Genomic DNA, 15,496 nt, shown 5'->3' on the forward strand with positions numbered 1-15,496 from the left:
GGCAAAAACGGAGTCGAGAAAACAAACTCTGTGCGTGTGGGAGGAGCCCGCAGCTCAGAGGTGGAGAGGGGAGGGGGGGGGTGGGGGGTGCAGGCTGCACAGAAACCACACTACGCCACCACATCAGAAAACACCAGCCAGAGTCAGTGAATGTGCTCGAAATTAGAGTGCAAAAGGTATTCATAAAAGTGACTATATCTTGGAAAGTAAAAAAAAACGACAGAAAACCCTTGAAAGTGCACTTTTTTCAGAGGGTGTCATTTCATAATGGAACTGTCTAGAAACAAAATTTCTTCTTTGGAAGAAGCAGGAGTGTTCAATGTTTCATTAAAGTCCAGCCCCGTCAATATAGCCATAATAGAAAAAATTCTATAGCTGTTTTCAACTGAATGGAAGTGAATCTGGCACAGGCTGCAGACAATTTTACTGAAGCGCTGTGGCACTCAATGTGTTAAAACCCCACATGCTGCCTCCTTATTTTGCGGTGTTTTATGAACTTTTTCAATATCTTGGAAATGTTAGCTGGAGATTGCGTGGCTGTGTTCAAGAACGTGTTTTGCAACAGGAGAGGTTAGTTCTTGTCTCATGATGGAGCTTTTGTGTTCTGAAATCAGAATTTTCAGTTGTCATTGTGTCTTTCCCACACACACATCAAACCATAGGGCGTAGTGGCGTCCACTACAGAAGGTTGATGGGGTTTATCCCTGAAATTGCTTTTGGTGACTATTAGGGGTGTCACAATATATCGTCCCACGAAATTTCGCGATAGTAAAACGTCACGATATGTATCGTTGAGATGAAATCTCATATCGCAAAAAGAAAAAGAAAAAAAAAAAGAAAAAAAATTTTTTTCTCCCAAAAATAGACTAAGAAACGTCTTTGTTTGTTGAAGTTCAATGTGTGGAAAGTAGTTCAGTTGAACAAGTCTCTGAAGAGACACATGAGAAGTTATACAGGAGAGAAACCATTCAATTGAGTTTCTGGCAAAACTGTTTACTTGACAGGAAAAACTGAAGCATAAAAAATAGACTAAGAAAAGTCTTGTTGTTTGAGTTTGAAGAAAAACTGAAGATGCATAATGAGAATTTATACTGCTGAGAAACCTTTTAGTTCAAAGTAAATCTAAGTGACGGTGTAACTCATTCTATTTCAAGATAAGCCTTATCTCCAATCTCATGTTTTTTCTAGTTGTTATTGTAATAACAATTTCCCACAACAGCATGTTTTGTATTTGTGCATTTCAAATAAAATACTACTTTTCCAGTCATATATTGTCATTATTCAAGTTAAAAAAAATATTGTTAAAATCGTATCGTATCGTATCGTTATCGTGAACCCAGTATCGTGATACGTATCGTATCGTGAACTGAGTGTATCGTGACACCCCTAGTGACTATAGCCAGCACCCTGCATGGCAGCTTGTCATGCAGTCCATTTACCATTAAGGACATTTTTGTATTACACACATAATGCACCACTTTACATTAAAAGTATGCCCTGAATGGAGGTGTTTGAACTAATTGGTGTGGGTTGTGCTGTTACAATGAGCACATGAGTGACAAGGATAATTCAGATTGAATTCTCTTTTTGGACCTTTCACATGTGAAGACACAATAATGTATTGGAATGTGTTTCCTCTCTCATCTGAAAGAAGGCTCCCAGCAAACACAATTACATCATGATGATGTTCTGATATCATCTTTCAGTGACGTCCAGGACTAGGCCAAATCACAGCCGATTTGAGGATCATTTAGACATCTACACAGGAATGTCAAGATGACGTCGAAATATGACATTACCATGAATAGGCATATTCAGTTATTCTGCTATGTACACAGTGTGTATTCAGCAGCGTTATACATAATTATATCCAGATTAACCTTTATTCTACATTTTCAAAAAATAAAACAGTTACCTGGCCGTGGTTTGAACCCAGGACCTCCAGCTTTGGGGTCTGCTACTTTACCCCTACACCATCCTTCCACAGCAATGATGAGGCACGGATGTAACCTTATTATGGCATAAACTTGTTTTTATTCAAACGTGGGTGTCAAGTCTTTGTGGATCGGGCATTACTGTGTGACATCTAAACCAACTGTGTATTATGTTACAGCAGATGCAGAACCCCAAAACACATTAACCCCACCCAAAATGCTACATTCCAACTTCCAGTAGTAGTAGTAGTAGTAGTAGTAGTAGTAATAGTAGCAGAAGTAGTAATAGTAGTAGTAGTAGTGTTGGTAGTAGTGGGAGTGGTAGCAGTAATAGCAGCAGTAGTTGTAATTGACCGGTTAATGAGTTGTGGGCAATTTAGTGTTGGCGTGTGTTTCATTAAAAGTTTCGAGATTTATCATTTCAAAACGGTTTCACGTATCCAAAACCCTTTAATAACCTTCGGTTGGGGTAGTCCATAGATGACCCAGAAAAAGTTTTGTGTGATTTGGCCAAACGGTGTAGGAGGAGCTCGCAAAAGTAGGTTTTTGATCAAATTCAAAATGGCGGAAAATCTACCACACAGAAATGGGCGTGGCCTAGTGGGTTAGACACATGATGCTCCAGGGAAACCAGTAGATGTGGAATTTTGATTCTACAGCTCGCAGTTCAGAAGTTATGGACCGACAAACGTGAAATTGGCTGTTATAGCGCCACCGTCTGGTGGATTGGTGTAATTTTTTTACTCTGAGTAGTGGGTGATGTCGTGAACCTGTGTGGAAAGTTTGGGTGATGGGGGGTGTATGGTTTCTGAGATCCACACACTTTTAGGGTAGGAAAAGAACAAAAGCAAATACACAAAAGTTTAGACATTTATCATTTCAAAACGGTTTCACGTATCCAAAATCCTTTAATATCTTTAGGTCGGAGTAGTCCATAGATGTCCCAGAAAAATTCCCGTGTGATTTGGCCAAACGGTCTAGGAGGAGTTCGCAAAAGTAGGTTTTTGATAAAATTCAAAATGGCGGAAAATCTAGGCACACGCAAATGGGCGGGGCCTATATGGATAGATGCGTATTGATCCAGGGAATCCAGCAGATGTGGAATTTTGATTCTACGCCTCACGGTTCAGCAGTTATGGGCCAATACGTGCACTCGGCTGTTATAGCGCCACCATCTGGCCAATATGGCTAATTTTTGTCTCTGAGTAGTGGGGCACATTTCCAACCTATGTGCAAAGTCTGGCTACTGTACCCCTTACGGTTTTTGCCATGCATACTGTTTTAGCGGAGAATAAAAAAAAGAATAAATATAGCCGCAAGCGGCGATGCGGGGTCCAAGCTTCCGGTGACTTGGGGGGTATATGTCAGATAGTGCACATTTATTCAGACTTGGTATATGCACAAGTAAACAAAGTTTGGTTGAGATCCGGTGACCTGACGGTTTCCAAGCAGTACTAGTAGTAGTAGTAGTAGTAGTAGCAGTAGTAGTAATAGTGTTGGTAGTAGTGGGAGTGGTAGCAGTAGTAGCAGCAGAAGTACTAAGAATAGTAAATGGTAAATGGTAAATGGACTGCATTTATATAGCGCTTTTATCCAAAGCGCTTTACAATGTGCCTACATTCACCCATTCACACACCGAAGGCGCCAGCTGCCACGCAGGGTGCTGGCACAGCCATCGGGAGCAATTTGGGGTTCAGTGTCTTGCCCAAGGACACTTCGACGTGCGGACTGGAGGAGCCGGGGAACGAACCACCAACCTTCTAATTAGTGGACAACCCACTCTACCTCCTGAGCCACAGCCGCCACTAGTAGCCAATAGTAGTAGTAGTAGTAGCAGCAGCAGCAGTAGTAGTGGTGGTTGGCTGTTATAGCGCCACCATCTGGTAGATTGGTGTAATTTTTTCCTCTGAGTAGTGGGTGATGTCTTGAAACTTGAAGTAATACTTGGATAGAAAGCAGTTTTTGTGTACAATATCCCTTTAAGTATCTGGACAGAAAGTGGTATTTGGGTAGAACATACTGTCAATACGACAAGTACTTCTCTGGCTCTGCAGATACATATAATATGGTCTACAAAGTTAAATACAACAGTCTGGATAGCTCACTTGGTAAAGCACGTGACTTATGCTAACTAAAGACCATTGCCGCTCAAAGTTCAAACCCCACGTGGGATGAAAAACTTTCAACTTCAGACAGCTAAGTCAGTAACAGTAATTAAAAGCCCACATGCTGCCTCCTTATTTTGCGGTGTTTCATGAACTTTTTCAATATCTTGGAAATGTTAGCTGGAGATTGCGTGGCTGTGTTCAAGAACGTGTTTTGCAACAGGAGAGGTTAGTTCTTGTCTCATGATGGAGCTTTTGTGTTCTAAAATCAGAATTTTCAGTTGTCATTGTGTCTTTCCCACACACACATCAAACCATAGGGCGTAGTGGCATCCACTACAGAAGGTTGATGGGGTTTATCCCTGAAATTGCTTTTGATGACTATAGCCAGCACCCTGCATTGCAGCTTGTCATGCAGTCCATTTACCATTAAGGACATGTCTGTATTACACACATAATCCACCACTTTACATTAAAAGTCTGCCCTGAATGGAGGTGTTTGAACTAATTGGTGTGGGTTGTGCTGTTACAATGGAAGTAAAGTAAAGGTAAAGTCCCACTGATTGTCACACAATGTGTGAAATTTGTTCTCCGCATTTGACCCATCCCCTGGGGGAGCGGTAGCGTGCGCCACGCTCGGGAATCATATGGTGATCTAACCCCCCAATTCCAACCCTTTGATGCTGAGTGCTAAGCAGGGAGGCAAATGGGTCTCATTTTTATAGTCTTTGCTATGACTCGGCCGGGGATCGAACTCACAACCTCCCAGTCTCAGGGCGGACATTCAGACCACAAGGCCACTGAGCTGGACACATGAGTGACAAGGATAATTCAGATGTAATTCTCTTTTTGGACCTTTCACATCTGAAGACACAATAATGTATTGGAATGTTTTTCCTTTCATATATCTGAAAGAAGGCTCCCAGCAAACACAATTACATCATGATGATGTTCTGATATCATCTTTCAGTGACGTCCAGGACTAGGCCAAATCACAGCCGATTTGGGGATCATTTAGACATCTACACAGGAATGTCAAGAGGACGTCGAAATATGACGTTACCATAAATAGGCATATTCAGTTATTCTGCTATGTACACAGTGTGTATTCAGCAGCGTTATACATAATTATATCCAGATTAACCTTTATTCTACATTTTCAAAAAATAAAACAGTTACCTGGCCGTGGTTTGAACCCAGGACCTCCAGCTTTGGTGTCTGCTACTTTACCCCTACACCATCCTTCCACAGCAATGACAAGGCACGGATATAACCTTATTATGGCATAAACTTGTTTTTATTCAAACGTGGGTGTCAAGTCTTTGTGGATCGGGCATTACTGTGTGACATCTACCAACTATGTATTATGCTACAGCAGATGCAGAACCCCAAAACACATTAACCCCACCCAAAATGCTACATTCCAACTTCCAGTAGTAGTAGTAGTAGTAGTAATAGTAGCAGAAGTAGTAATAGTAGTAGTAGTAGTGTTGGTAGTAGTGGGAGTGGTAGCAGTAGTAGCAGCAGTAGTTGTAATTGACCGGTTAATGAGTTGTGGGCAATTTAGTGTTGGCGTGTGTTTCATTAAAAGTTTCGAGATTTATCATTTCAAAACGGTTTCACGTATCCAAAATCCTTTACTAACCTTAGGTCGGGGTAGTCCATAGATGACCCAGAAAAAGTTTTGTGTGATTTGGCCAAACAGTCTAGGAGGAGCTCGCAAAAGTAGGTTTTTGATCAAATTCAAAATGGCGGAAAATCTACCACACAGAAATGGGCGTGGCCTAGTGGGTTAGATACATGATGCTCCAGGGAAACCAGTAGATGTGGAATTTTGATTCTACAGCTCGCAGTTCAGAAGTTATGGACCGACAAATGTGAAATTGGCTGTTATAGCGCCACCATCTGGTGGATTGGTGTAATTTTTTTACTCTGAGTAGTGGGTGATGTCGTGAACCTGTGTGGAAAGTTTGGGTGATGGGGGGTGTATGGTTTCTGAGATCCACACACTTTTAGGGCAGGAAAAGAACAAAAGTAAATACACAAAAGTTTAAACATTTATAATTTCAAAATGGTTTCACGTATCCAAAATCCTTTAATAACTTTGGGTCGGGGTAGTCCATAGATGACCCAGAATAATTCCTATGTGATTTGGCCAAACGGTCTAGGAGGAGTTCGCAAAAGTAGGTTTTTGATAAAATTCAAAATGGCGGAAAATCTAGGCACACGCAAATGGGCGTGGCCTATATGGATAGATGCGTATTGATCCAGGGAATCCAGCAGATGTGGAATTTTGATTCTACGCCTCACGGTTCAGCAGTTATGGGTCAATACGCAAAAGGGTCTGTTATAGCGCCACCATCTGGCCAATATGGCTAATTTTTTGTCTCTGAGTAGTGGGGCACATTTCCAACCTATGTGCAAAGTCTGGCTACTGTACCCCTTACGGTTTTTGCCGTGCATACTGTTTTAGCGGAGAATAAAAAGAATAATAATAAACGGAACAGATACAATAGGGATCCACGCACTTCGTGCTTGGACCCCTAATAATAAACGGAACAGATACAATAGGGATCCACGCACTTCGTGCTTGGACCCCTAATAATCGGAACAGATACAATAGGGATCCACGCACTTCGTGCTTGGACCCCTAATAATGCCAAACCAGAAACCCTGGGTCAACAGTGATGTTCGGGCTGCCCTTCACGCCCGGACCAACGCCTTCAATTCTGGAACGCCAGAAGAATACAAGCAGACACAATATGCCTCCGAGCCACAATCAAAAAAGCACGGAGAGAATACGGCAAGCAGCTGGAGTCCAAACTGGACTCTAACAACCCCAGACATCTGTGGAGAGGACTCCATGCTGCCACAGACTTCAAAGGGGTGAAACAGCAGAACCCTAGCACATCACCCACCCTGCCGGACGAACTCAACACGTTCTATGCTAGGTTCGACCCCTCTGCCAGAGCGCCCACCCCCAAGTTTGCAGACAACACAGCAGTCGTGGGGCTGATCTCCAGGAGTGACGAGACGGCCTACAGAGAGGAGGTGGGGGCCCTGGAACAATGGTGCCAGGACAACCACCTCTCTCTGAACGTCTCCAAGACCAAGGAGATCATTGTAGACTACAGGAGGAGGGGGGGGGGCGCACACCCCCCAATCACCATCAACGGCACAGTGGTGGAAAGGGTGGACAGCTTCAAGTACCTGGGAGTCAACATCCACCAGGACCTGACATGGGCCAGCCACACCGCCACTGTTGTCAAAAAGGCCCAACTCACGGACTCAGGCCCCTGAAGAAATTTGGGCTAAGGCCAAAAATCCTCAGGGACTTCTACAGAGGCACCATTGAAAGCCTGCTGACTGGCTGCTTCACCACTACGGGAACTGTACCACCATGGACCGCAGGGCGATATATATGGTGAGGCGCGCGGCCCAGCACGTAACAGGATGTGAGCTGCCAGAACTGCAGGAACTGTACAACCAGCGGTGCCTCAGGAGGTCCCAGAAGATCATCAAAGACACAAACCACCCCCACAACAGCCTGTTCTCCCTGTTACCCTCAGGGAGGAGATACAGGGTCCCAAAAGCACGCACAAATCGCTTGAGGGACAGTTTCTTCCCGCAGGCCACGAGACTCCTTAACATACACAAATAGTGTAGTAGCTGTACTGTACTGTAGCTGCTACCATTACGTATGTCTAATCGTCGGTGTCGGGCCAGGACCTCGAATGTCACTTTTTTCACTTTCTTACTTTTTGTCATGAATCAATGCCATTGGTCACCCTTCACGTCTCTGTGTGGTTTTTAACAAATGCAACCAATGGAAAAGCATTAAAACGAGCTTGTGAGTAAATCTCGTAACGCCATTCGCCCTCAATCTGTCAGTCAAACCTCGAAATCCCCCCCCTACCTCCGTGTGTACCCCCCCACGCAGGACAATAAACCCGGAAAAGACACACGGCAGACGCGCTGTGTATTTCTCATATCGTTTTGACTCATCCTGGCTTCCTCTGACGTTAATATATCAATCAAATGTTTTCCAGTTATTCCTAGGCTGCAAACTTGTTTTAACATGCAAATCGGAGTGCTTTCTGACGAGAATAAAGTAACGTTAACGTTACGTTATGTCAGACTATTTCTCACCCCATGCGAAAGCCCCAAATCGGCCATGAGAGGCGAGGGGGCAATCCTGCTGCTTCTGCGCGCGCGCCCGCGGCCTGGAGCTTGGGGGCTCGTGCATGAGGATGCGGCTGCCTCCCGCTTGACTGGCCATGAGAAAGCGCTTCCAAGTCGGACTGATAATATAAACAACATCATTTGAGCTTATCCAGGTCAGATATTTATAAAGTAATGACACATTCAGCGGGAAACTAACTATAATTAAGACGTGCCAACTTTGACGACATTTGGTTCAGTAGTTTAAGAGCAAACAGGTTTTTTTTACTTCCGGAAAAGTTTCTGTTTTGGAGATTCGAGGTCCTGGAACGACAGCAGCGTAATGTTTAATTGTATGTTTAATTAGGCATATGCTATTTGCACCTGTGCAAACAGAATGTTAATTATGTTTAAAGCATGTCCATGCCATTTGCACCTATGTGCAGTGAAGATGTCACTGTCTTTGACTTGTCTTATTGCTTTACTGCATAATTGCTTGTTGCTTCTCTTGTTTTCCTGCACCTATGCCCTGTTATTTTGCACTATGTTGTAACGGAGTCTACAGCACAAGAATTTCACACGTGATACTTGTACTACGAAGTGACAATAAAAATCTTGAATCTTGAATCACATGACCACAACATGACCCATAATTCCACGGGCGTAGTCCTTGGAGCCGCTGGGGCGTGGCGTCTTCGGCACAGGAGGAACGACGAGAAACAAGACTACACTACACTATGTAAAACATGGTACAAAGTGACTGCTATGGTCCATTAACCAAAGTTGTGAAATAACTAATCAATGAACTCACCTGTTTTAGCTGGAACAAAAACTTGAACACATAAAAATCTGCTAAACTTTGGGATAGTTCATTTTTTTAAGTCTAGCCCTATTTGCTACTTATCAATGATGATGTTGATTTCTCAGCACAATTTGGGGTCACGCTCCTGTATGTACAAGCTAGTCTCGCTGGCCAGCCTCACCTCCCTACCGTGAGAGGAGGCTGGCCAGTGAGACTATGTACAAGCTGACTGAGGCTCATTAAAATTTCATCCACAGTGCATGCACACAAAGTACATTTCAGTGAGCTTCAGTCAGCTTGTATACAGGAGCGTGACCCCATTGACCTTGCATTCGTTTTTGCCCAACTTTCCAGAGCTACTATGAGGAACAGGATAGATTGTGCTGAGAAAGAACTCTACCAATCAACATCATTGGTAAGTAGCAATAGGGCTCAGGCCATAGAGCCCTTATGAGATGGAGGTTGAACTCAGCTAGTGAGATTAGTTTTGTCTCCAGAGCAGCTCAGTCCCAGTTTGTAGAACACTCCAATCTGTTAATACAAACCAACTACAGTAGGCTAATCCTTGTAGAAAAATAAGAGGGATAGCGTATAAGCGTACAGTAGCCTAATGCTTGTAGGAAAAGAAGACGGACAGCGTATAACCGTTGTACTTTCACGGATATAAAAACATCCCAAATTTAAGGAAGGATGTGATGGAGGGCAGTAATCTCCATTGAAATGAACACCTGAAATGCTAAAAAAGAAAATGCTATCTCAGTGCTCCATGGGGTTTCTGCCTTACAAAATTGCTTTAATGGCTAAATCGATCTCATCATCTACGCCTACTGCCCTACAAATCATAACCGCAGTAACTACGCCAAGACTGAAACTGAGAAAAATGGCTTTAAAGTTTTTTGACTGTCCAGCCAAATGAGATATAGGTTGAAAAGTGGCAATGCGCTTATTATGTATACGTTAAAGTATTTTTTGGGGGCAAAACAATTATCAATTACTTGACTTATGACCCCAGAAATGCAGATACGGCACTCTGTGTATTACCTTAAACAGATGTGTAGGTAGTACAATGGAAAAGCGCATTAACTACAATCTAATGTGCTTCTCCTGTCTTGTTTTTCACGAGACAATTGTAATCGGTTTTGATTTCGATACCACATCATATCTGTATGATGTATTAAAACATTTAACATTTAAATGTTTAAATTTTAAATGGATGAGTAACAGATAAATTCAGGGAATCCTGAAGTCAGTTGTCATCTTCACCACTGGTGTTGCTTTTTGGTCATCATTCTGACCCAATTAATTAATGAGCACAGTTGTTTTATTATCTTAATTTATAAGAGGTTTTCCTTACAAATCAGATCAGCTTTTCAGATTGAAAATTCATACTAGAACATATACAGTATATTACATAGCATATTAAAATGATATTGAATAAAATGAATTACAGACTGAGTCTGAATGCTGATCATTTATGCAGCAATTAAAAAGCTTGTCCTGATGAGCTAGGTAGTGATACCAAACAATTATCACTATCTACAGCCAGATTAACACTTCCCAGTGGAGAACACAATTCCCTTCTTTATTGGATGATCTCTTATGGATTATTAGCTAGGAATACAGCATTTACGATTTTAAAGACACTGAAGACTCATTCATTAACAATTTGGACAGCTGTCAGTGTGCTCTCATATTGGAAATTGACTGGATTAACTCAACAGATTGTGCCATTATGAGTGATTGATATGTTGGGCTTCGTTATGGAAAGAGCGGGAAAATTGAAGTACCTACAAAATCCAACCAAAAACCAGTCTGAACCACAGTAACTACTCCTCAAAGTGTAGTTACTGCGTTTATCTCTGTTTAAGTCCCGCTGAAGCTCTGTGAAAGCAAATCAAACTGCAGTAAGTGTAGTTACTGCAGTTGTGTCTGGTGTTTGGTTGGATTTCGTAGTTACTGCAACTTTTACTGTTTTTTTTATATAGAGCAAGACTGAACTTAGAAAATTTGTCACATGATAAAACATATCTAAAAGTTCAATTTTAATAACTCAATTTTGACCAAAATTGTAGTTACTGCGGTTTTGATTTGGAGGGCAGTACAGTGTATGGCCCAGGGTAAAGCATAATCTACGCCTACACAGTGTATGGCCAGGCGTAAAGCATCATCTACGCCTACAGTGTATGGTCTGGTGTAAAGCATCATCTACACCTACACAATGTATGGCCCGGTGTAAAGCATCATCTATGCCTACAGTGTATGGTCCGGGGTAAAGCATCATCTCTATGCCTACAGTGTATGGTCCGGGGTAAAGTATCATCTCTATGCCTACAGTGTATGGTCTGGGGTAAAGCATCATCTCTACACCTACAGTGTATGGCCCGGCGTAAAGCCAACACTGGCAGCTGGCCATAAAACAGAAATGCACAAAGCTTTGAAAAGTGACAGAGGCCATTTATGTAATTGATAGAGCTGAGCGAGCAAGCGGAGAGAACAGATTTTCAGGAGAGCATGAGGCCCTTAGAGACGGATTAGAAAATAGGCGACTGCTAGAGAAGAGCATCAGAGAAATACATTGTGTCAGTTGGCAGGGTGGGAAACACAGTAAGAAAATTTACTTCTTGTCCTGTTAATTACCCCATCAGAGGGCTCAATCTGGCTTATTAGAGCTCATTTTCAAGTGGCTCCAAAATGGATTTTGGCTCCTTTCCCACCCCGGGACTGAAAATGTTTCAGAAGTGAGCCGGGCAGAGAGAAGAGAGGGAGGAGACAGAGGAGGTGAACGCAGGAGCTACAGAAGAGTTTTATTGGGCATGCTACAGAGGTAATGCAGAAATACACAGGGGAGAGCGAGAGAGACCATGAGAAGGGGGAAACCAAAAGAAGCAGGAAGCCAAGTCGCACCTCTCCTTGTTAGAAAAAAATCAGTCTTTAATTGTGCCTCTTCCAAACTATACCAGAATCCTTACATTTTACGATGTAAAAACTGAGACTAATTCATAAAATATACATCAACTTGTTTTTTAACAAATAACCCTATTTGCATTGGCGTCAAGAGTGGAGTCAAAAGGTCTAAACTAAGTTGCTTTTTCTTGTTTTGTGTTTTAAGGGAAGGATGTTCCATAACCCATCCCCCAATGAAAAACCAAAGTATCAAGGGAATTGATGTCATGTTTTATGTCTAAATTCCCAGCATGTTTTATTATCCTGAAATGCACAATTATTTCAGTTTCCATCAAATGGCTGCGCATGTTAAAATGAATCAAAACTGAAGGCACATAAACTTTGGTCCAACCGAGTAGCCCTCTCTTGAGTAAACTGTCACATGACAATGAAATCACAGTGGACTCAACTCTGCTAATCGCTTCCAAAGCATGCAACACTTTGTGATTCCAGATCCTAACAGAACTAGACATGCTTAGAAAAAACATTGTCACCAACAATTACACCTTACTGCTATAGAAAAAGCATGGAAGTAAAAAACAAAAACAAAACACACACCTACAAGGAAATAATCAGCCACAAGCCACGTTATGATAGTTCAGCTCAAGAGGGATGAATTGTGAACATTTAAAAGTGGGGGGGAAAACAAGCTTACAATGTACTTGCTTCTGGAAAGATGCAATTTAAGTGACACGACCTATTGTAAGCTTTTTGCCAAGATTCCTTTACACGTCCTTGCCACATTGACAGAAAAAACTATCCAATACCAATGTGCCTCAAAAGCATAGGCGGGTATTCAACAAACATGTTCAGCTATAGAAACAGTTGCTATTGTCAAGTAAGGCACATAAGTATCTTCTCAACTAAAAAATAATAAAATGAAGCATGATCTCCATCAACCTCTCCCTCTGTAAGGGAACAATGAATCAGGACACAAATGTCTTGATTGCGATACAAGTGGTCGAAGTATGGAGGTACAGTTTGAGAGGGTCCAGGATCTACACCATACATTTGTACTTTCTTCGTAAGAAAAAAAAATATTGAAGTGAAAGGTATCAGTCTCTCTCAAGGAATGACAGGATCAACAAGAAAAAATACATCAACAAACGAAAAACTTCAACCAAATCAACTTATCATTCCACCCATTAATGTGCCCCCCCCCCCCCCCCCCCCCAGTGTCCAAACACAGTCCAAGTAATTGGCCACGGTGAAGCCGCAGTGCTGTGGGGAGTTTTATGGGTGAGATGTTTAGATGGTGGACTTGGAGAAGGACACCCTCAGGTGCTGGTTGGCTCCCATGTTGTAGTTGTGAAGGTCGATCAGGGCCTGGATGGCCTCCTCTACTGTCGACATCTGGAGCAGAGCCATTTTGTGATCCCTGGCAAAAGGGAAACAATGGTTAACACATTCACTGCCAACAGTTTTTTTTTTTTACTGTAGGTAGCTTCTGCCAAGGTTTTTTTTGAGGATTCTGGCTCATCTTTCAAGAGCCGAGGATTATTTTCTGCTAGGACTTTGTGAACACAAAATATCTCAAAATAACTAATAGAATGTGTGCTTTCTCTGTCTAAAAGAGTTAGTTTGTAGAGTTAGTAGTTATGTAGGCATTAGCAGTTGAATACGTACAGCATGGTTTCAGAGATTTTCAGAGAGTTTTGAGATAAATGGATTTTTAGAACCACCTCACGTGCCTGTGATTATGGGTGCCCTTGGGCAAGTGTGTATACTGTATTGTGTTTGTGTGTGTGTGTGTGCGTGCGTACACTTATTCCACAGTAAGCATAAGCTAAGAGAGAGAGAGAGAGAGAAAGAGAGAGAGAGAGAGACTAAACTACCGTAATAGTTTAGTCCAATATAACAGCACCCCCCCCCCCCCCACCCCTGCAAACTCCTCCCCTCCGTGTGTGTTTCTCCGTGGCTCTGCAGCCTGTGTCACAAGCGAGTTTCTGCTGCCTGTCTGCTGCCTGGCGGCCCCTCGTCGGGCGAGCCTGGATGGGGCTCGTTCGTTTCTTGGGGTTTCGGTTGAGAGCTGGGATGAAGCTTTGTGCGATTCGCTTTATGCTGCGTGTTTCAAAGTGTGTTGCACCCAGTCTATTTTTGGAACCCCCCACCGTTGTGCGCCACCGTTGTGCGCCAGCGCGAAAGCGTTTTCGCCAAACCATTCTACAGTATGAGAATGGTTTCCTCACGCTTTTCCCTGCAGTTTTGGCTCGGCTTTCTTTACTCTGGAGAGCACTGTCGCCACTTAGTGGGTCGGTGGAATGGGTTGTACACGTTCGGTGGCTCCCATATTTTTATAGGAGATGTAAAAGGGTTTGATCCACGTCCCACCGTCAATTTTTTTTTTTTGACGAGTTAACTCGTCCACGGCAGTCAACCGTTGGATTTTTTTTGACGAGTTAACTCGTCCACGGCAGTGAACGTGTTAAGATGAGTTTTGTTGGGAGACAACACAGATAAACACACAGAGGCTAAAACAGACCAAGAATCTTATGAGCGTGGTTCTTAAAATGGGGTCCAGGGACCCCCAGCGGTCCTTCAGGGCATTCCAGGAGGTCCCCGGCAAAAAGGGGAATAATTTATTTTTACTAATTCTATCCATAGGTAACACCACAACAAAAACGGAGGTGTGTGGTCAGTTTAGGGGTCCTTGACATGAAAAGGTTTGAGAACCACTGGCTTAAGGAACTGTAAATATGGCTTCAAACCTTCATTAGTATTTGTTGAGTCCCTTTTAAAGCAGCTACGAGCAACTTTTTCGATTGTTATTAAACAGTATAATTACAATATTGATGCATCACATCTTACCTATAATAGTAGCTGAGACCAAAGCCGTGTGAATCGGAGATTGCTCCCTTAGATGATTATTAAGTCTGTGTCTGTCTAAACTCGCGTCAACAGGGGGCTCTCTCTCTCCTTACCGCCGGACCGGCTAAACCCGGAAGTGAAACCCGGAAGTGAAACGCAGCTGCCTGCCTTCACCTGTTCGCGCCTATGGTTCGCGCTGCCTAGCAACATAGCATAAACAATGTGAACGCCACGCATACTCTCGCGAACATCTCTCGTTATATTCTAACAGGTTTTTGGAAGTTATTTTGTGGTTATGGCCGAAGTGGCTGCTGCAAACCGTTTCATTTCACTTCCTGATCTTCCCTGGCCACAGACAGACTAACACTGGCCGATTCACTCGGGCTTCAAGCGAGACTACTCTGCGTTGGTCTTGTCTACTATTAGAGGTAAGATGTGATGCATTGATATTAAATTTATACTGTTTAATAACAATCGAAAAAGTTGCTCGTAGCTGCTTTAATAGAGTACCACAGGGTTATGGATTTTTGTAGGCCAACCGGGAAGTTAGCATTGCGCTCTGTTCCCTTGTCCGGAAGTCGGTGGGATTTTTGTATGGGGATTTTCGTTAGATGCCTGAAAATAAGGTCTGTGGTCAGCCACGAACACGCTAAAAGAGCGCCGTTCATTGAACAAGCTCATATTTTGGTGAACATGTGAACTGAATGCTGCCTTTTACAAATACATGAACATACAGTGAGCAT

The 15,496-nt window shown here is 42.8% G+C and overlaps 1 protein-coding gene across 3 annotated transcripts in view; it reads right to left on the reverse strand.

Moving 5' to 3' along the window:
* Window positions 1-10,350: 10,350 nt before the first annotated feature.
* The window catches only part of LOC310790335 (polypyrimidine tract-binding protein 2-like), a 93,926-nt gene continuing 88,780 nt past the window's right edge, over window positions 10,351-15,496 (reverse strand). For all 3 annotated transcript variants that reach the window (XM_083652011.1, XM_083652010.1, XM_083652009.1), the window contains exon 14: window positions 10,351-13,323. In XM_083652011.1, the coding sequence (XP_083508137.1) occupies window positions 13,194-13,323 (130 nt within the window). In that variant the 3' untranslated portion in view covers window positions 10,351-13,193. The remainder of the gene's footprint in view (window positions 13,324-15,496) is intronic.

Source organism: Poromitra crassiceps (genome assembly GCF_964638095.1).
Source record: "Poromitra crassiceps genome assembly, chromosome: 2".
In the NCBI taxonomy this organism is placed as follows: Eukaryota; Metazoa; Chordata; class Actinopteri; order Beryciformes; family Melamphaidae; genus Poromitra; species Poromitra crassiceps.